This window comes from Syngnathoides biaculeatus, chromosome 13, assembly GCF_019802595.1.
Source record: "Syngnathoides biaculeatus isolate LvHL_M chromosome 13, ASM1980259v1, whole genome shotgun sequence".
Taxonomy (NCBI): domain Eukaryota; kingdom Metazoa; phylum Chordata; class Actinopteri; order Syngnathiformes; family Syngnathidae; genus Syngnathoides; species Syngnathoides biaculeatus.
This window is the reverse complement of record NC_084652.1, coordinates 14050859-14072657: the sequence shown is the minus strand read 5'-3', so window position 1 is coordinate 14072657 and position 21799 is coordinate 14050859. Positions and strand designations below refer to the sequence as shown.

General features: G+C 39.2%; 2 protein-coding genes across 3 annotated transcripts in view; one reads left to right on the top strand and one right to left on the bottom strand.

Moving 5' to 3' along the window:
* Positions 1-3179: 3179 nt before the first annotated feature.
* On the bottom strand, positions 3180-11453 carry selenof (selenoprotein F). The gene is made up of 5 exons (XM_061840279.1): positions 11158-11453; positions 10088-10255; positions 6503-6566; positions 5166-5215; positions 3180-3936 (listed from the first exon to the last, which is right to left on the bottom strand). Exons 1-5 carry the CDS (start codon positions 11203-11205, stop codon positions 3805-3807), a joined length of 462 nt encoding a protein of 153 aa, XP_061696263.1. The 5' UTR covers positions 11206-11453; the 3' UTR covers positions 3180-3804.
* A 263-nt stretch (positions 11454-11716) lies between these two features.
* Positions 11717-21799, top strand: part of hs2st1a (heparan sulfate 2-O-sulfotransferase 1a) — a 47033-nt gene continuing 36950 nt past the window's right edge. The window contains exons 1-2 of one of the 2 annotated variants that reach the window (XM_061838796.1): positions 11717-11849; positions 12902-13011. In XM_061838796.1, the coding sequence (XP_061694780.1) occupies positions 12906-13011 (106 nt within the window). In that variant the 5' untranslated portion in view covers positions 11717-11849; positions 12902-12905. Of the gene's footprint in view, positions 11850-12440; positions 13012-21799 lie in introns of those variants that run through there. The other variant, XM_061838795.1, reaches the window with a different exon arrangement.

The window sequence follows — 21799 nt, the reverse complement described above, 5'->3', positions numbered from 1 at the left end:
CTGGAGTGGTGGGGACGCGCACCCATTTAGATGAAAACACTCCCTCTGTGGACATGTGCGATAGATCTTAATTCACTTTGGATTACGTGAGAAATTGTAGTAGTTGTTGTGACTTTCGGCTTGTTCCACCGGGAGTCGCCACACCGAGTCACTCGCACCATTTCCTTGCCACTTATTACAAATTACAAATCCGATCGAAAGCGTCCGTCAAAATGAATTACAGTTGCTGTACCATGACATCTGTCAGCAAACTTCACATTTGGCCCTGTAAAGCTCGAAACATTTAATACCTTTCTTAATTCAAAGTCTTTTAAAATCGACCGTGTATATTGGTCCTTTTGAACAAAACACAAAAATGAGTTATTACTTTATTTTTGGTGTATCACATACGACACATTTGGCTTTTAAAGTGTAAGAAATATCAAAATATTCAACTTGGATCCGGTGGTAATATTAATATAGTACAAAATACGTCAATACCACACATTGTAAAGCAAACAAAGCCATGAAGTTTTCTGCAAAATAAACTATAACTGAGATATGTAGAGATTTGTCAATAGAGTTGTTAGCCATTGACGGCTCAAGTCATTTTTAACTTGCTTTTACCAAATCAACTTTTTAAAAAATGGTGTGTTTTGTTTTAATGATCAAACATGACTGAGGCAACTATTGGGCTAAATAAATACCAGTAGAAGTACAGATAGCCAAAAAAAGTAAAGTAAATAAAAGTCAAAGATGGCAAAAATGTAAAAATGATTTAGTACTGTATTCATAAACAGTATAATACTCATTTGGTAAATTGGTGGGCTCTTATTGTGAAAGGATGTGGTTGGTGGGGATCACTAATATGACAAAAAGTCAGCACCTAATGATGACGAAAGAAATACACTTTACCTGTATTACACTTTTCCAGATGAGATGGAGATTCGTTGAGCGCAAGATGATGGCAGTTATAGTAGGTAACAAATTCCCTGCAGATGTTTCTTGGGAGGTGACAATATCAAACAACCATTTATGTACAACTATGGATGGGGAGTATCTTGCTTCTCCACATCTGTTGCGTCATTGTCGTCGATGCTTCCTGGTTAACCTTCGTCCACGTCACTACTTTCCCTGCTTTATTTCACCATGATCTCAATCAACCAAGAACTTAACTGCAGTTGACTGTTTCTATTAATATTTCCCCTGATGGTCATCTGCCTATTTTGATGTCTAGAAAAGTAAAACGGCATCAGAAAAATGCCAATGAACAGATGATCTATTATCCAATTAATCAACTAATCATTTAGAGACCTTTTTGAAGTTAAAATAGTTCATATTCAGAGAGGCTTCATGATTAACTTTGTTTAATCAAAATAAGACAGTTGCAAACATTTACTGTTAGTTTGGAAAACAATGCTCAATATTGTTGGGTATTTTCTGACAGGTTACGGACTGGTAACTGAATCAAAAATAATTTGTACATATTCTCCACTGTCAATTTGAAATATTGTCTGTTTTGTTAATAAAGGGATGGAAATTAAAAATGCTTTCTCTCATTCAAAAATTTATGGAAAACTAATTGACAGATGAATCAGATACAGTAGTAAAAGAATTGTAAGTTGCAGACAGACCTAGAACTGATACCTGAAAATGTTAGAGGTAACGATGCATTTGTTCTTTACTTGTATATGTAAATATTGTATGTATATGTAAATATTACATATTATATATTGTTTAAACTTCCAAGTATGAACAGGTTAATGATGTACCTGTCTGCTATAGAGTGGAAAGGCATTCAATTTTTCTTCCCCTCACTCTTCATGGCTGCCATCCATCCTTTATCTTAGCCGCTTGTCCTCGCAAGGGTCGCAGTGAATGCTGGAGCCTATCCCAGCTGTCAACGAGCAGGAGGCCGGGTACACCCTGAATTGGTTGGCAGCCAATCGTAGGGCACATAGAGACAAACGGCCACACTCACAATCACACCTAGGGTACTTTAGAGTGTTCTATTAATGTTACATGTTTTTGGGATGTGAGCGGAAACCGGAGTGCCCGGACAAAAACCCACACAGGCACGGGGAAAATATGCAAACTACACACAAGCGGGTCCTGGGATTGAACGCAGCACCTCAGAACTGTGAGCCCAACGCTTTCCAGCTGAGCCCACCATAGATAAATGAAGTGAGATTCATTACTTTGTCTATAAATAAATTTCACACTGATTAAGTGAAATTGGGCTATTCCCTGTGTTTGGAAATTGTTGCAAAATGAGTGAGAGTTTAGATTTTTTACATGACCATATCATTGTTTTCTTTGGCTTTGTCACTTGACATACTTGACCAAAAACGGGGCAAGTTAGACATTTTCATTATGATAATGCAGATACTAAATCTGAATTACTATGTCACTTTGAAATTGTCTGAATAAAACCATCTGAGGAACAAACTAACATTGAAACCAAAGTGTAGTGATTTTACACAAAATAAACACCTTGTGGGACTGCAGGAATTGTCACATTAGAAAAATGGCAGGTACAGAGCGTGACAATTACCTACTCTAAATAGAAATAAAAAGATGTTTGCAAACACTTCAAAGTGGCGACATGAAGTACAGCCACTAAGCACCTACAGCTACAATTTTACAGCGCTAGGTGTCACTCTTTGCTCATAAAACCAGTCGCACAAGTCCACTGCAAAGAGTATTTTAACCCTCAAAGTGCCACCAGGGTGCCACAACAACAACAAAAAAAACAGTATTGTAGTAGACCCATGTACCGGTAGGTACTGTGCATAAAAAGCAAGCAAAGTACATTTAATATTGTACGCAACTGTAAATGTAAGCACACATTGAACATTACCACTGTGCTTGAATACAAAAAAAACCCTCGTGAACGATTCAATTAAAATTTACCGCACAGTTTAAAAATTGTCCATGAACTAAAATATTTATACAAAGTTCTAAAAGATTAAATGCAAAATTATGGTAATTAAAAATAATTAAAACGTAAAATGTACTGCACTGTTTAACAAGAAAAAAAAAAAAAGAAATCAATGTAACACAGGAGTTTGAACATTTAATTCAGTGATTTTTGTGTGCGTACACTTAAGAAGCTTTCATAGGAGTAGTGGTATTAGTACCGGAGAATCGCTAATCTCAACACCATGAGTCAAAAAAAAAAACAAAACAAAACGCATAACTGAAAGAAAATCATTTTTGTTTATTGTTGCATATTCAAATTTCCACTTGACGAGCATCCAACAAATCCAGTTACTGTCCAAAGATCGATGAAAGCAAGGAACACAAAACACATCAGAGGTCACTTCCCAAAACTGGTTTAAGGTGAGCTCTTCACTAACGTGCCCCCACGACTGTACCATCTCCTTACAGACCGCAACTACGAATTGTTCAGTCTTTCGACAACTCACATCTGTCAACAACAATTTTGAGCATTAAAAAAAATGTCAAGAAAATCAGAAACGGAAAGAACTCAAAATGATGCTTTTACAGCCTCGCTGAGAAATTTGACTTTAAACAGAATTACTAGGAATGTAAAAATGCTAAGTTGAGTCCAAATACCTACAAATATACATGTCACCACTAATATTTTTCTCTCATCTACATAGTGATGCCAATAATATGTTTGGCTGTAAAATCCAACTTTGTGTTCATACTTTCGTCATTACAAAATTTTGGAGGGGGGAAAAAAAAAAAGGGGGGCTTGTGCAAACCCAGAACAAAAATAAGGCTGAGTGACAAATTGTCAGAGTTGAAGTACATTTTTAGATGTCCCATTAACTTTAGAAAACAAATTGAAAGCTGTGTTTATACCTGCTCTAACTTTTCACTCAAGAACTCCTCCACGCTGTCCGTGTTCCACTTGAGGATGCTGAGTTCCTCAGAGATGTTCCCGTTATCGTCCAAAAGCTTGAGTACAGGATCAGAGCCTCGCACATACTGGCAGAGTAGGTGGATATGGCGGGGGGGAAGAAAAATTTTAAAAAAGAGGAAAAGTTTGCTGTGTTAGCAACAGAACAATTTGGACAAATTTCCTTAGGAGGTTGTACTATTACAGAAACCAACAATCTTCCTCCAGCTATTTTCGTATTCACAGATATTTCTTTTTAGACTATTCCAACAATAATAGTCCACCAAATGAAAAGTCCAATTTGATTATTTGAAAACTAGCAATTGAACCATGAAGAGTTTACCTAGGCCATAAAATCTTCCCCACCTGGACTAAACTGCTGCCTAGCTAGCTAGCATAGTGGCTACTTAGTCTGGTGATGACGACTTAGCTGTGCTAGCTCACGCACTGTTGGATCCATTTCCTCCCTTTCTCGCTCTTAAATCTGCCACCACGCTACGACTGACCCTCTTGGGCTCACACTTCCATGGTGTGAGTGTCTGACTGTCCATTAGCAGGGAATGTTAACATTATGGAGCCCTTGGTGAAGTCACAATACGGAGAAGCAGTATACACTAAATTGAAATGACCGAAGTACTGCAGACTGTGTCAGAATAAAGTACATTAACTTATTTTCATGTGAATGTGACAATTCAGATTCAGGATTTTTTTTTTTTTTTACTCATAAATTAACTCAGCTTCTGAAACACTTGTTTGTAGCTGTAATAATTCCCACAACATCAATGCTGATTTTGTGAACTCGTCAATGGCCTTTTGCTTTACACGGTGGCATTTATCTAGTAGACATTCAAAATGATTTGGTTTAGCTGAACATTTTGGTTTTTAAACATGCAATGTGGAATTCTTTGGTGGATCAGGTATTCCACAAACTGCTTAAAGAAAGGACCTTTTACCTCTTTTTTGGACAACTGCTGGCAAGAGCGTGAGAACAGGTGCGAAGGAGTACTCCAAAGTGTTTTAATAAGTTTCAGTACTTCAATACATTTACATGTTTAAAGCACATGGGGGGGAAGAATTAAAAAAAACTTTTCATTTGTGTCTATTGCACAGATTTCAGCTGTTGGGGGAGTATTGCAATATGAGTTGGAAATAAAAGTGTTTTGGGATCGTTGTAATGTATATATGGTTAACTATTAATATAGGCAATTATAAACCTTTTCTTGGAGGGGGCAATTACTGTGTAGGAGGTCTCGGTCCCTGTCACTTGAATAATTAACTGGTGTGAAAAGTAATTTGGGAAATCAATACTAATACTCACCTTGATCTGAAGACCCTTGAACATCTTCGGCTTGTCACCCCTGACAAAAGCTACGGGGATGTAGAAAAAATAAGGTTGCTTTAAGCATGTGTCCATTAGTTGTTCTATTTTAGCACTGAGAACTTTAATTATTGACAGCTGACAGCCATCCCGAGAAGGTTGCATAGCGAGAAGACAGTTGAGCCCACAGGATGGCCACAGCTGAAGTAAACAAATGAAACAAATGGCCACCATATGGGCATGAGATGCAGTTGATGATGAGTGTAACGAGATAGCGAATGAAGCACAACTGTCTTGAGTCGACATTGGGTGGTCCTCCGTTTAGAACAACGTTTCAAGCAGGGAGTTGAAAAGCAAGACTGATATTTTCAAGATCGCCTAGTGATCCAAGAGTGTGCAATATCACAGACTTGCAGTAGAATGGTATGTACAAACTAAAAGTATGCAGCTTTGTTCATCTAACTAAGCCAGACACGTAGAGCGACAGGCAGAACAATTAACTGCTCCTCCACGAGATGGAGGAAGGTAACGTTATTCACCTGTTGTCATTCTGAAACCGAATACGTACCTTTGTGAGTAAATTGAGATGAAATCATTATTTCAGGATACAGTGGTGCCTTGAGATACAAGTTTAGTTCATTCATATAAAGAGTTTCTCAACTAAGAAACTCACTAAGCTGCAGTAATAATTGTCTCGTTTCTTTTTTTTTTTTAAAGGATAAAGAATATACACCTGTGAGTGCAGTATTGTTATATTATTGTATCTGTGTTCAAATATCGGCTGCTTAAAGTGTTATTTGCACCACAACCTGGATTCTAGTTTAATTAGCCCATCTATGGCAATTCGCATTGTTTCTTTGCAAGAAGCAAGTGGACCTTTTTCAAAATTCAATGATTATATGTTTGAACTTCCACTGAGAATGGTAATAAAGCTCGAACCAAGCAGTTGGCATCTTTATTTTGAAGGGCTGTAGCAGCACCATTTCCTGATTGTGGTGAAGTTTGCTGTCAGGATCTAACGCTTGTACTGTCAAATTTTTGTTTGCGACCAAAGAATGGATCAACGAATACACAAAAAATAAATACAATGAATGAATAAATACATAAATAAGATAGATCAATCGACAGATCAGCTGAGTGATGACGCAAGTTTTTGAAAAAGTTTTCAGTCAGGTCAGTAGTAAGTTGAGGTGCTACTGTATGTTTAATTGGCATTAGTAATATGAAGGCACCTTGGAAAATTTTCTCAGAGAAAACGTGACTGAACTAATACTGGGGAGGGTGGGGGGTCCTAAATGTGGTATACAAGTTTGGCGAAGATTCAAAAGACAACTCACCTTGGACTTGGGGGAACCTCCCCAATTTTCATCCACACACCTCCAGGATGGCCCCAGCATAGAGCTGTTGGTAAAGAAAATAAAAACATGAGCCGGTCGTTCATGAGGAGAAACAAATACGCACGCACGCAGCACTGCCCACACACAGAGATAAGAGGCGGCCCTGTTGGTGGCAGGACGACTGCCCTGCAGCCGTCTCACGGCCGTTGTTTGGAGTCGTAAAAACGAGTGAGGGAACGTGTATCAGAGTAAACAGATGGGAGCTTTGTTATCAAATCTCCGGAGGCGATGTTAAGCAGGTTGGAGGAAAATGGAGGCTCACAGCAGCCCTTTGGAAAGGAGAAGCTGTTGCTCACAAAAAGTTTGGGACACTGGGCTTTCGGGTGAAATTTCAGGATGAACATAAAATGGACTATGCGGTTGAACTTAATTTGACCATGAAACTTTTTAACCATTTGAGAGTGCAAGAGTCATCTTCTTTTCCTTTCAGCTTGTCCCGTTAGGGGTCGCCACAGCGTATCATCTTAGATGAACGCATATTTGTTTGGCACAGTTTTACGCCGGATGCCCTTCCTGACGCAACCCCTCTGGATCCGGGGAGAGAAGCTTACAGCACCTGGTATTCCCAGGCAGTCTCCCATCCAAGTACCAACCAGGGCCAAACACGCTTAGCTTCCGAGATCTGACGGTCTCAGGGTAGCGTGGCCGTAAATAAATAAATAAATCACCCTTCGTTTTACACAAACTCACATTCATTATGATTGGAAAAAAAGACGGTTGACGGCTTATTAAGTGTGTTTGGCCCTGCTCATTTCCCCTGTCTGAGAGATGCATGTGTGATCACACCTGATGCAGACGTGAAACGGTACAAAGACAAGATTGCAAGATTACTGCGGGAGTTTGAGAAATTTTTTCAGGTATTTGGTGAACTTGAGACAGAATTTTTAGTTTTTCGCTAACCTTTCACAGTTAAAGTTTCTGATCTGCCGGTCGAAATCCAGCTAGAAATAATTGATTTGCAATGTGATGCAAGAGTCATAAAAATGGAAATAAGTGGCAATTTATTTATTTATTTAAAATCACCTCCTGATGTGAATTCTGACATTCAGCACTTTGCTAGGCCCCCCACACACAGAACAACACAGAAACTCAACAGAACCAACGTAAAACCAATGTAAGTGTCGATAACGGAGGGAAAAAAAGCTTAACATTGAGTTAAAATGTCACTAGCAACTTTATATCATCATGAAATTGGGGGAAAAAAAAAAAAAATCACATCAGCGTTGCCTCATCGTACAGGAAAGGCTTGGTTCTCGAACGTCCCAGTTTTTGAACAAATTGGTTTTCAAACAAAAATTTTTTTGCGCTTTTTTCGAACGAAAACCGGTACTCGAACACCCTCGACAAAACCCGGAAATAACATATTGCGCGCAGCCAGAGCAGCTGACCAACGACAAGCTTTGTTGTGAATTCCCAAACCGCCAAAAAAATGAAATAAGCATCTGACCCACCCACGGCGCGTTTTGTTCTTGTCTACGCAAACGCCCCCCGAAAAAACCCGGAAATAGCATCGTCCGCGGCGCAAGCAGTTGGCCCTCCCATGACGCGTTTTGTTATTGTCAATTCGAATGCCCCCCGAAAAAAACTCGGAAATGACATAATGCGTGCGGCGCAACCAGTGGACTCTTGTTATTCTGCATAACGCAGCCTCTGTACAGACTTGTCCTGGTAGTGATTGTCGTTTTTCTTCTTATTGAGGAGTACTGTATTAACCCCAATCATGGCTCCAAAGAAGGCAAGTTGCTTGTTTAAAGTGATTCTGCACTTTTGTTAATTAAAAAAAAGTTTACAAAGCTGGGGGCCGAGTGCCTACAGATTCGGCAATGCACTCCCAGCCTAGCGTACTCTACTACTAAAGCATACATTTTAAGCAAGAAATAAATATATTTCTTAAATTATTTTATTATATAAAGTTTTAAACTATACATATAATTCTACTATGGAATTTGTGATCAGGAAAAGCTAAAAGAAAGTGCTTTAAAAAGCCAATTTCTTAGGCTTGGAACGCATTATTACTTTTTCCATTCATTGTAAGGGGAAACATCGATTTGGTTTTCAAACAAATCACTTTCTGGAACAGATTGTGGCCGAGAACCAAGGAATCATTGTATCTCCAATGTAAAAGGAGATTTCACTGTCATGCATTTTAGCTTCATGTTGAAATTTCCCCTCTCAGCTATATCCCCAACTGTTGGTAAGGGGGCTAAAGAGTGTAAAGATTTCTGTGAAGATGTAAACATCTATTTTTTCCTCTTTTCACAGCGCCATCACTACAGGAGATACAGAAAAAGATTACAGCAAAGAATACACCATTCCGTTGGGGTATTTTAAAATGTTCCCAGACGACTCTGTACACACCTTGTGCCTCAGCGCTTTTAATAGTCAAACGAATTAAGGGCATTACTTCCTCATTAAAACCAGCGGAGTATAACATTCATGCAGCTATTTAAAAAGGTAAACCTCCTGCCTTCTAGCCAGGGACAAAAACATACATCCAAGGCAGCCTGGATGGTTAAATGTTTACCTCGGAAACGTTGAAGAATGAGCAACACGCTAATTATATTAACAGGAATCACATGTTTTGCCCTTCATCTTGGGGGTGGGGGGGATGATTGCAGAAATCAGATCAACCTTAAATAAGATTGCTTCCATGGAGTAAATCTCAAAAGATTTCCAATAGCTGATGCTTGTAGAAAAATCAATTATTCAAAACATGCTTTCTGTCCCCCCGGAGATTTTCTTAATTTCTCCGGCTACATAACAAGCTCTGAAAGAGTACCAGAAACTCTCCCCAGCAACAACCTCAAAAGAAACAAAATAAATTACCCCCCCCCACAGATATATTAAGAATAACAATTACGTTTATGTTGTCACTATATTTGTGGGAATTGAACTATAAATACAGATCAAATCCCAATGTGTATAACGAAAAACTGAGTAATTCAACCCCCCAAATATGTTTATGAATGGCCAGTATAATGTACTTAAACTATGATCCAAAAACAGCTATTTTCATTTTAAATGCATCTTACATCACTCTTACAAAATAAATTACTTAAATATTATTTGATTTTGAAAAACTGCACCCTAAGTGCACCTGGACTCTAACTTTCAATAACAATGCAGGCAAAACTTAGAAACCCCCCCATCACAAGAAGCTTTTCTCTCCATCATGACGTATCACTTCAACACACTTCCTTGACACTAATTACTTTAGTACTTTCCTATTTAGTCCTGTAATGCAACATTTAAAACAATAAATAGATTGAAATAAACACTGAAGCCATAATTAACAATCACAATTAAAGAGTAATTATTATGTTGTGCTTTTAAACAGTATGGAAAAGTATTTTTTATTCTATTATATAATATACTGCAATAGCTGCCCAGCATTAATGTTCTTGAGCTTTTAAAAATAAGGAAATTCAGATAAATTGTTCTGGAAGAGCATCTCTACATGTTGGCATCTCTGGTTCCTCAGTTTCACCAAGAATTTTCATTTCGGCGCATCATTAGTATTTCTACCTTGCGTGCTTCTAACTTGGCCTCCTGCTGGCAGCAGTGCCTGCAGTCAGGCTGGATCTTGGTGAGGCTGAACTCCCCGAGCAGGTCACAGGAACTGCACAGCAGGTTGCTGGAGAAGCCCAGCTCCCTGCACGCCTCCGACGACAGCTCAGTGCCATACGCCGACAGCTGAAGAGAGATGAAACAGAATATTTAAGTACTAACACTTTAAAAAAAAAGGTATGAAAAGAGAAAAAAAAAAGGAATGAAGCGCCCCTGTCATCAAATGAAGTTTGTCAAAATTAAGTCAGAGGCAGTTTTTTAAGGAAAAAAGCTATCACTTGGGTAATTTTTTTTTTTTTTGCTTTTGTGTTGAAAGCCAAAATGTGAGTTACGAGCCAGCTTCAGATACTCTGTTGCTCAAGTGGGGGAGAAAAAAATTAAGGTATTAAAATGCCCTTGCATATGGGTAAGGGGAGCCAAAGTCATCGAAGAACTTTCATTTGTGTATTGAATTGGACAATCAAAAGGCACAAATACAAAATAAAACTACTCTCAAGGATCTGCTGCAGCCCACAGTTCACACAGAAACTGAGGCCAACTCCTGACCTAGCCTCTTAAAGGCACACATTCAACACATAAACTTCAAGTCGGTACCATAATTACACGATGTAAAATGATATTACTTCTTCCTATAGTTGTTTGTTTTCATGCAATACAATTCTCCTTTATTTAAAATATAAAAATGGCTGAATTACTGAAGATTTCCTTTTAAACGAGGTAATGTTACCTTTTATTCATTATTATAGATTATTTTGTTTCGTGGTTTCAAATAATTTTATCAACGATTTGAGACACGTAGACAAATGCTATTTTGTATACACATCTGCAAGGATTCACCAAATTAATGACTGTAGTTGTCGAGATTTTGAGTCGAAGCCACGTCATATCGACGCTCCGACTGAGAACAAGGGGATTCGATGTAGAGCGGCAGAGTGTAACATTACATTGCTTAATCCACCTTTATTAAAAATACTGTAATTCAGAGCAAGGCCAAAATCTTATATTGAACGCTAATGTTTTCAACTCACCGTTTGTAAAAGAGAAAGCAGCCACAGGAGATAGACTTCCCCCGACATTTTGGAGGGATGCCGGAAAAAACTACAAAAATGGGTCCCTTAAACTATAATAAAGGAGTGCCCCAACCCTGCTTGATATATATTTGGAAAAAAATTGGATTCAACTAACATATTTTGGATTACCAAAACGTTGATTAAAAATTTAATTCATAACAAAACTATTAAATCTGTCAGGGACTTTTATCTGACTTTTCAATTTCATGGATGAAATGTAGGTTGGGTCAGGCATTCATGGGGACAGCTTTATTGTTACTTCTTCGCTTATAACTGCCACGAGTTTTACACAGCAGGAAGGGAAAAAAGCACTCCCAGGGGTCGGCGTTCGCGCTCGTTAGTTATGGTCGTCCAATCCGGTGTGGACAGACAGCAATGGCTGACGAATCGGGGAGACTGCTTTACAGTGGAGCCCATAGACATAATACTACTTAAACCACGCCTTTAGAGCGCGGACCCGTTGCTGTTTCACGTTAATGCGATTGCCATATTGGATGTGTCAGATCTGACCGTGGACTTGATAACTGAAAGCCATTACCTGGAAAGTATATAAAGTTTGTTTAAAAAAAAAAAAAAAATCACACGTCAATATTTCGCCAACTTAACCTAATCAACTTTGGATCTGTTTGTTCTGCGGCTTCCTTCTATTGGTAAGCAAAGCAAAGCAAATTTATTTGTTTAGCGAATTTTATACACAAGGTAACTCAATGTGCTTTACGTGATTACAAGCATTTAAATACAAAGAAATATATTATATTAAGATATAGTGTCGCGACGCATGTACCTAGCCAACTTCTTTTACAATGTTTTCATGGGGTGTTTACAGCTATGTAAAACACTTACTATAACGATAAATATTATCTGTCTACAATAACCACACACTAAGTTCTAATTATAAAAAAAAAATCGTCTTGACATTCAGCGATTTATATCAATTCAACTACTAATAATGTTATTGGAGAGAAACTAGCATAAAAAACATTCCCTTCTCACTGTTTCCCACTTTCACAGCCTTTTATTTTTCGGCATAATACACACAATGAGAAAGGTTTATTATGCAAGTAACAGTAATTAGTTACTTCAGGGCAATTTAGTTGAACAGGAAATATTTTATTTGGAGGCTTGGTGTTGTGTGCAATTAATTGTAATGGCTCTAAAGTCAGTTCTGTGGTCAAAATACTGTTATAATGTTGCTGGATCTCCAAGCAGCACATCAATGAACGAGATAATGTCACCACCTATTCGTTTCACGCTGACACATCCAATATGTCGGCGGCGTTGACGTCTATCCCGGTGGCGGGGAGGGTGTAGCGGTTATATTTCAACGTCTACCGAGGACTCTTGTTACTGTCCAATGGTCTGGGGGGCATTTGACAGTGAGGACCGTGGAACCCACCGAGTGAAGACTACACGCCGGGGAACACTTTGCACGGACGACGTATCGACGCTCCGCGGAACCTTTTCACGAGACGTAAACGTTGAGGTTCAAAAATGATGGGATAGCGAACAATGGGCATTTTGCATCAGGGGTAGATTTCAAATATCCCCCGCACGCAGCCGCTTTGTGCTCGCCGGTTGTCTGTGCGTGTTTTTCGGCGTCCCCTCTTACCCGCCCACCTCCTCTCCTCTTTCCCCCCCCCCCCCCTCTTTTGGGCATGGACTGAACGACTCGTTCTCCGGATGATTTGATGGGTCTGCTCAGAGTCATGATGCCGCCAAAGTTGCAGCTGCTGGCTTTGCTGGCGTTCGCCGTGGCTATGTTCTTCCTGGAGAACCAGATTCAGAAGCTGGAGGAGTCCCGAGGAAAACTCGGTAAGTCCAAAGAAACCTCCAAGGTGCATGGCCGTGAAGGTTTTAAGGGTGCGCAATTAAATTGGATTTGCGTAGCAAGAAGCGCACGCTCAATTACCACTGTAGTTACTTACTTTTTATTTTTTTTTTTTTTAAGAAATAGAGTTAATATAAAAAAATCTACACGCCCCTGTTCAAACACCCATTATTTTTATTTTATTTTTTTTTATATAGGCTAAGATAAATAATTTTATTTAACTTTCCCCAGTATACCTCTGACCTACAATCAGTGTGACTCTTTTTTTTGTGTGTGTGTGTGGGGGGGGATCAGATTCCTGTAAAAGCTCTCTGCACTGATATTGCTGTTAGTGACTACAAAAATGCCGCGAAAAGCCTACTAGAACAAGTGGTTTTATTTTTGTGGTTATTCAGAGGCATTTTCAATACTCGTAGGGGTTCAGGTACAGTTTTTACACATGTTTATGTGCAATCCATTTGAATTGAAGTGCTTTTTTTCAACACAATTGCTCTATTATATAATAAATGCGTAATGATATAATATTAAGTGCGCTTTTTCGGAATAAAACTGGTCTCGTTTTTTGATGAACACTGTTGTATTTTATTGTTGGTCATGATGGTGGCACTTGGAGACCGAAAGATATTTGTGTGTAAAAGTTTGAGAGCTACTAGTGTACGGCATAAGATGTTATTTATGTTAACGTCAACGTAAATGTGTTTGGTCGAGTGTTAGTTTTTTTTTGTATCATGATATACTTCAGTGCTCATGTTTTGTCTGGTTATCACATTTCTCCACTTAAAACCTCCCACCTCAAACCCCTCCAATAAGGTCATTCTGTTTGTGTTCATTTGGGTTTTTTTTTCCCGTTCAACTTCTTATTCACATTTAATAATATATTCATCTCCATTTCATTATTATGAGTAAGTGCTCTACAATTTAAATTTGGTGACAAGCCATTTGTAGAGGATGTCAGTTGTAGGAAGTTCAATTTTAAATTCCCATGGTAGTGAAATGTGCTGGGTCAGAAGCTGTAATGCTGTACCACGTTCCATCTGGATCTCATCCAGATTGTGCATTTGGCAGCTTTTTAAAGTGGGCATGAAAATATTACTTTCAAAATTTCAGGGGCATTGACCTCTTTTGTGTCTATTCAGGATTTTTAGAAGATTTTGCTCCTTTGGAGACAGAAGAAATGATGGATTTGAATGAAACTGTACCTCCATTCCATAAGAACTTATGGAACACTGTTTGAGCATTTATTCAATATCCTTCAAGGTTCTTGCACCAGTACACTCTTTGTCCTCCCTAGTTAAACAATTCACGTCACTAGTAGAATGACTAAGCGACACTATTACTCAACAACTCTGTCTCACAAATCAATGATTTTTTTTCCCAGTTCTGTATGACTTTTCTGGACAGTAGTACGACAACTTTAACATACTAGTAGGAGAATTACACGTTTCTAGCGAGGCAAAACTCACTTGTTATTTGTCATCTGCATGCTACTCTTATGACTATTGAGCCAGTCTTAGAAGTTTGTCATTGGTAGTACTAGTCGCACGTATCTCCCGCGAGTCTCGTGAGCATAAGCGGCTCAGAAAATGGATGGATATAGGCGTGTGCCCTAACTCACACACCCGTGTAGTCAAAGCAGTGTATGTTGGCAAAACAACCAGACACCTGCTAGGGTGGCCTTGAAAGTCTTGAGACAGAACACATAATAGTTACTAAAACTGCTAATGCTAGTATGTGACTTTGTGAACCTGCAAATCAGTGCAATGAATAGAGGAGCAAAAAATTACTATAACAGGATTGTAGTACCATTAATAGAATAATTTTACACTACAAGATATACGCAACCCAGCTTAAACTTAATTTTTAACCTTATATGCAATGGATGGTGAACACAATCAGTGCAGCAACACATCTCGACAGAAAGTATAACAATACAGTACCCAAAAGTGAAGTTTCTTTATCCTCTGGGGAAAACAGCTAATATTACTGCAGTTTATGGAGTCACTTGCAGTGGTTGTGAATGTCTTTCTTTGTGTCGCCATGACTGTATGATACTGCCCCCTGGTGGGCATCGGGGCAGGAAACATGCAATGAATTCTTGATATTCTTGTTCTTTAAATTATTTTGATTTTATTTAATGGTGTTGTTAATACTGTATATGTTTTATAAATAGATAGATTACAATTTTCCTGATTAAAAACAACTTTTTTTGTTGGTTTCTTTGGAGAAAGGGATTAAAGGCATTTCGATTCATTCAAGTAGGGATAAGATAATTTGAGTTGGGAGTGTGGTCGCAGAATGAATTCAACTTGAATCTCATGGCAAAACTGCACATTGCTGCTGTGGAAGTATCTAAACATGATCCATCTCAACTGATCTAAAATCTTTGTATGTTGGGAAGGTGTTAAATTAAGCCTGTTTTTTTAGTAATTGATGAGTTTTTTAATGCATGAATATGTTTTTGGTTTTCCAAATGGCTATTAAAAAGTGAACTCAAATCACCTTTGAGCTATTCAGTTTTAAGTGTGATATATACTGTCATGCCTTTGAGATAAAAACGTGTTTAGGGAGCACAGTTTAAGGTATAGTTATGGTTTGAACTGCATATTAATTGGCACATAAACATTTTAAGTGGCCATCAATCAATCACCTTCTTTCGCAATTTGCAGTCACCATCCCCTGGAAGTACTTAGAGTGCTTCAAAGTAAATAACATATTTCCTATTTTTATTCATAGTGTAGTCAGTAATTATTTTTTACATGTGGGTATTCTATCGTCATCATCTCAGACACGTCCAATTGAAAGTTAGCAGACACTGCGTTGAAGTCTCCTTCCCACCTCCCATTAGGGGTCCAGCCAGAACCAATAGAGATCTGGGACACGGCAGGATTATCTCTCTGATGCTTCCACTGTGGCGGATTTTAAGGAACAGCCGACGCCCCAAGGGTTTTTGGCTCCCACTTCAGGGGTCCTCTTGCCAGTTTTCATAAGCCCACCAGAATGTCAAGGACATAGCAGGGTAGGCACAGGTGTGCTCTTCTCATCATTCGTTGAATTAAATAGTTCACATTGTCATTTTTATTGGGTTACCAAAGCGATTCCGCCCCCCAAGAAGATTTTCCTGGGCTTTATGGATGCACACGATTGCTGTAATAAGTTTTGTTCTGAATAATAACCCAGTGTGATGGCACCTGTTGATGTGATTCATCCTGACTATTTTTAAAGGGGAAATCCAGTGGTTTGCATTAACAATGTATCCAGTAGGTCATGTAAGATGTACTCTATTTAGACAATGTGATGTTAAATCCTCTCTCATTTAATAGTGTTTTGAGAAGATTTTTATCGACACTAATTTTCAGGGGCGCAGCCATTTTCGCGAGTGACATGACCTACGTGCGCGGATGTGACATATACCGTGCCGCAACAAAGGCTCGATTACATGGGACATCATTTACGCCCAGTGCTGATTTCTCAGATTTATCCTAATCTGTTGAAGAAATAGCAGTATCGGTTGATCGGGAAGACGGAGGAATACTTCCATACACAGGAGCCAGCAAGCCGGCTTGGGGGTGTTTGTCCCCCGCAAAACACGTGTCACTCACGCCTTTTTCCTCCGCATTGAGGAGGAAGAGCCGACATCGAAGGATCAAAAAGCGACGTCGCTATGAACGCTTGGCCGCCACAAGCCAGTTATCCATGTGGTAACTTTTCTGACACCTCCCGGTTGAAACCCACACGCGCACGTCCTCCGTTCCTCGTGCACGTGGGCTCGGGACCGGGTGGCCGGTGCAGAGCTCAATCGCACAGTGTGCCATCCTGCAGCCACCGCCGGGCTCGGTCCTGGTTAATTCCGATAACGAATGAGACTCCGTGCTAACTAGTTACGCGGCCCGCGGCGGCATGGGCAGCACCGCTCACGGCTGTGCATGGAAGTATTTCTCCGTCTTCCCGATCAACCGATACTGCTATTTTTCCATCAGATGAGGATAGATCCGGGAAATCAGCGCTGGGCATAGATGGTGTCCCGTGTAATCGAGCCTTTGTTGCGTCACGGTATATGCCACATCCGCGCACGTAGGTCATGTGACTTGCGAAAATGGCAGCGCCCCTGAAAATACGTAATTGTCGATAAAAAATCTTCTCAAAACACTATTAAATGAGAGACGATTTAACATCACGTTGTCAAAATAGAGTACATATTACATGACCTATTGGATACATTGTTAATGCAAACCAGTGGATTTCCCCTTAAAGATCTTTGTGTGTGGGGGAGGAGTTAAGTTTAGCCTGGGTTGTAAGCTTGTAAATGGAAGTTGCTGAGAGTCTTGGTCACACGTACAAAAACACTTTGAGAAGTGTTTGAGGGGACTTTCACTACTTTCAAATTTTGCAATGTATAACTAATTACTGGATGGATGAAAGGCTCTAACAATAAAGGAGATTAGATTTTATTTAATCTTTTCGAAATTGTGATCAAAATAATTAACAGACCTTTGAATTGAATACTCCCTTAAAGTCCCCAGTGAGTAGTTGGAGAGTCCAAAATATTGGATTGTGATGTGGTTTACTGGTGCTGTTAAGTTGAGGGCTGCGATGGACACACAACATGCAGGAGGAAGAGCCTGCCCATGATTGCATGAATTTGTTGAATTTTCACAAAAAGAGAGGAAGAAAAAAAACATTGTGATGGATGTCAGGATGGCTCCTACGTCTGAATGTTGCCGCCCCAAATGATTTGCTGCGTGGCCAAATAGTTCTGATGGAGGATTTCTAGCATCCTCCTGCTGACAGCCAGCCTCAGGTTGATGGTCAGGTGACCACCTGCTGATGCCCTTTCTGCTGTTCCATCCCATCAATGAAACACTAACAGTGGTGGGGAGACAGGTGGATGGGGGGGGTCATAGCCCATTTCCCCCTGAAATTGTCTGGAATCAATGTCAATTACCCATTCAATACAAATAATGCTTCATCTTTTCATAGCTCTTATCGCTATCACGATGAATACAGATTCACCGCCGTCCACCGCATCATGTAAAAATAAGTGTCAACATCTGTAATCGATGTCATGCTGTTTTGATACAATATGACTTTATTTTATTTTTTAGCCTTTGTCATGCTGCCGTTCAATAATTGATTAAATAACAATGCTTCTTAAAGATTCTCACAAGCACAAAATCAATTAAATCAAGTAAAAAAAATCAGTAATCTGTCATTTATACAATGTAAAATGTTTTTATAAAACAAATAACCTTTTTATAAGTTTTATGTATATAATTAATACAATTAAACAAATGTTTAAAAAAATAACATTTTAATTTTCATTTTTATCTTATTATTTTTAATAATATATATTAACCAATTATTCAATGAGGTACATGAATTAAAAATGATGAAATTCATTGTAAAGGAGGAAAGTCGCTCAATAAATTCAGCAACAATAAAATGACATTGTGGGCAATGCACCTGAGCATTCAATCAGGATTTAGCTATGCTAGTACCCGAGATACTTTAGATAAATGTGTACATTTAATTAAAAGACACAAATTTCAGTCATAAAAGGAGCAATAAAATTAATAGGAATAAAGAAAATACATAAAATAAGTCAATTTTATGGGGCGTCAAAGGCCATGGAGAAGAGATGTTTAATTAAAAGAAATTATATAAAAAAGCAATACAATAGCACAGAAATCACAACTAATATTTATCAAATAGCATGACAAAACTATAAAAAAATTCATCTTCAGAGATACTGATTATTAAATGTTGTACACTATTCATTTGTGCAGATCACTCAGATGTATTTTGGTAGTCGGAATTGCATTTAGAAAATTTTGTTTTGACGAACCAATCAGATCCTGTCATCATTGAGGCACAGCTTGCTGGCCCTGTAAGGATGAATTTGAAATATGAGATATTAAAGAACAGTCCAATTGCTAATACAATGGTGCTGTGAGATAGGAGTTGGATTTGTTCCTTGAAACACATAACTCGAAACCAATCTCACTGAAACAAATGGAAATGCCGCTAATTCATTCCAGCCTCCTCCCCCAAAAACTGTAATGAGTTTTTAATAAGATAAATCACACTCTGTTGTAAAAAAAAAAAAAACATGACGCAATTATACATCATTAAAAAGAATTCAACAGTTTTCGTCACACGCTCTCCTTCAGTTGCTCATCCATGGCCACCGAGGGACAGTACACACCAGACAGATATACTGTTTATTGAGATGACTAACTCCTCTCACTTCATCAGTACAGCACTAATGATAATAAAATTATACTTCACATCGGATAATATAGGGTTAATTTGTTGACTTGTCTCCACTGTGTAAGTAGAATTGCTCGTATTTCGAGGCAACTCTGTATTAACAGTCTAATCACTATTGACATCAATTTACGACATAAAAAAAACGAAACAGATTGTAACAGTTAATTTTGGCTGAGCTGCTAGGACCGCTCCCCCAGTGTGCAGTCCTGGTGGCGGCTTCGAAGGTTGCACCATTTCCACCCCGTTTAGAACCTTCCCTGCAGGGCAGACAAGCTGTGATTTGCTTCCAAGCTAATCGCGCTCCTGAGGTTTGGCCGAGGAGTCTCCTGCATTACAATGATGCCGCCATGCAGCTGTGCGTCCCGCTGTGGACGTCATCCATTATTCTGACAGTAGTTCTCTGCGGCTGCTTATCGGCTGCCTCGACGCCAACATAGACTGACTTTGTTGCGACAACACAATGTTCTCTGGCAACTTTCTCTTTGTCCTGTGCAACTCGGTTCGGCCGTTTTATTTTAAAGCTAACCTTGAGAAAAAATTCACACAAGTCTGCTGGTGGCCGAAGCTGCAGTGCGGTCACAAAGCGGGAGACAGAAAAGTTTGTACGATGAGGATGAAAGTTTTCGTTTAGATCATTCAAATGTTTATAATCGAGATTTATAGTCACAGAGACACCTAAAAACATTGAGTCATTTCGTGTTTTTGTTCAGGACGCACACTCAAGCATTCTCAAGCCGATAGTGAAAGAAAAGTTAGCAGTTTAGCTTGGAGTTCTAGTAGGAGCAACCCAATTGTTGAATTGTCTATAATGAATAACTAGATGGGCGGCACAGTGGATCAGCTCGTAAAACGTTGGCCTCACAGTTCTGAGGACCCGGGTTTGATTCCGGCCCCGCCTGTGAATTTGCATTTTCTCCCAGTGCCTGTGAGGGTTTCCTTCGGGCACTCCGGTTTCCTCCCACATCCCCAAAACATGCGACATTAATTGGACACTCTAAATTGCCCCTAGGTGTGATTGTGAGCATGGTTGTTTGTCTCTATGTGCCCTGTGATTGGCTGGCAACCAGTCCAGGGTGTACCCCTGCCTCCTGCCCATTGACAGCTAGGATAGGCTCCAGCACTCCCTGCCACCCTCGTGAGGATAAGCGGCAAAAGAAAATGGATGGATGGATGAACAACTAGATGTAAATACCGTAATTCCCGGCCTACAGAGCGGACCTGGTTGTAAACCTCGGTACACAGAAAGAGGCTAGCGTTGAACTCTTTCTGTGTACCGAGGCTTATAACCAGGTGCCCTAATGCTAGCGCCACACTAACGCTTTGCGTAAATTGCGTCTTGTAGGCCGGAAATTACAGTAAATGAGGAAAAATTGTTGATTTCATTCCGTACTATAACTATGGAACAGCTTAATCCAGGAATGGAGGAAAAGGAGGGTAGAGGTTACCGTGGATGGTGGGGTTTCTAAATTGGGAGGGGAAGTAAGGAGCGAAAAAGGGAGATGCTCAACTTAGCCCGACCCTATCCACGGCATACACTAAAGACAAAATTTTTTTGGGACATGCTCTATTACCAAAACTTTTCTCATCGCCATACCCCACTCGCCCCACCCCACCACCACCACCACCACCCAAAAAAACCAAAACAAAACGCTAAGCGACAGTTTGTCATTGGAAAAAGTCATTAGTTGGGGACTTGTAAGTCAAAGTACCACTATTAAACTATGGCTTACCAGCTAGAGCTGTAAAATGAAAACAATTTCTAATCCAACTCATTTCAATTTTCAGAATTTTTTTTGCTCTTTTGCACAAGTAAAACACAAATTAGATTATTCAAAGCAATTTTTTTGCTTGTGTGTTTTTAGTTCTCCTTGATACTCAACAAACAAGTGTGTTCCAGATTCTCACGGTCTTGTCCCATGTAGATTTGTATAGGTAAATTATCTGCTACATGGTGGCACATACCTCAGGTCAAAAGTTTCCAACATGTGGCTAATTCATTGCTCTTGTAATGTATTAATGGGCACTATATTTTTAGCAAAATTCAGTGCGAATGATTGATTTCCAACTTCCAACTTTTATGTCTAAAGGGGAAAATGATTTATGCTGTTTGTTTCTTAGCAAGAAGAATGTTACTTGTCACAGTTTTTTTTTAATTGTTGCTAGATAGGTGTTACAGAAGGAAAAGTTACATGACAAATGACAATGACAAAAACCCAACTCTTTTCCATCATGTCCAAAAAGGGTCTATTCATTCTCGTTGAGTAAAATTAATTATTATTTATTAAGCTGTCACCCCTTTGACCTCTGTAACCTATAATGAGAGCAGATGTCTCGTCACCCTAATGCCCTTCAGCCCATATGAGAAATCCCATCAAAACTCTTGACTTTCTCTCTCAGTATCACCACTATTTTTTTTTTTTAATCTGCTGGCTGCACTTCAGCCTTACAAAATCCAATTTCCAATCAGTTGCGTGGAAATATGCATTTCCTCCCGACACAGGCGTC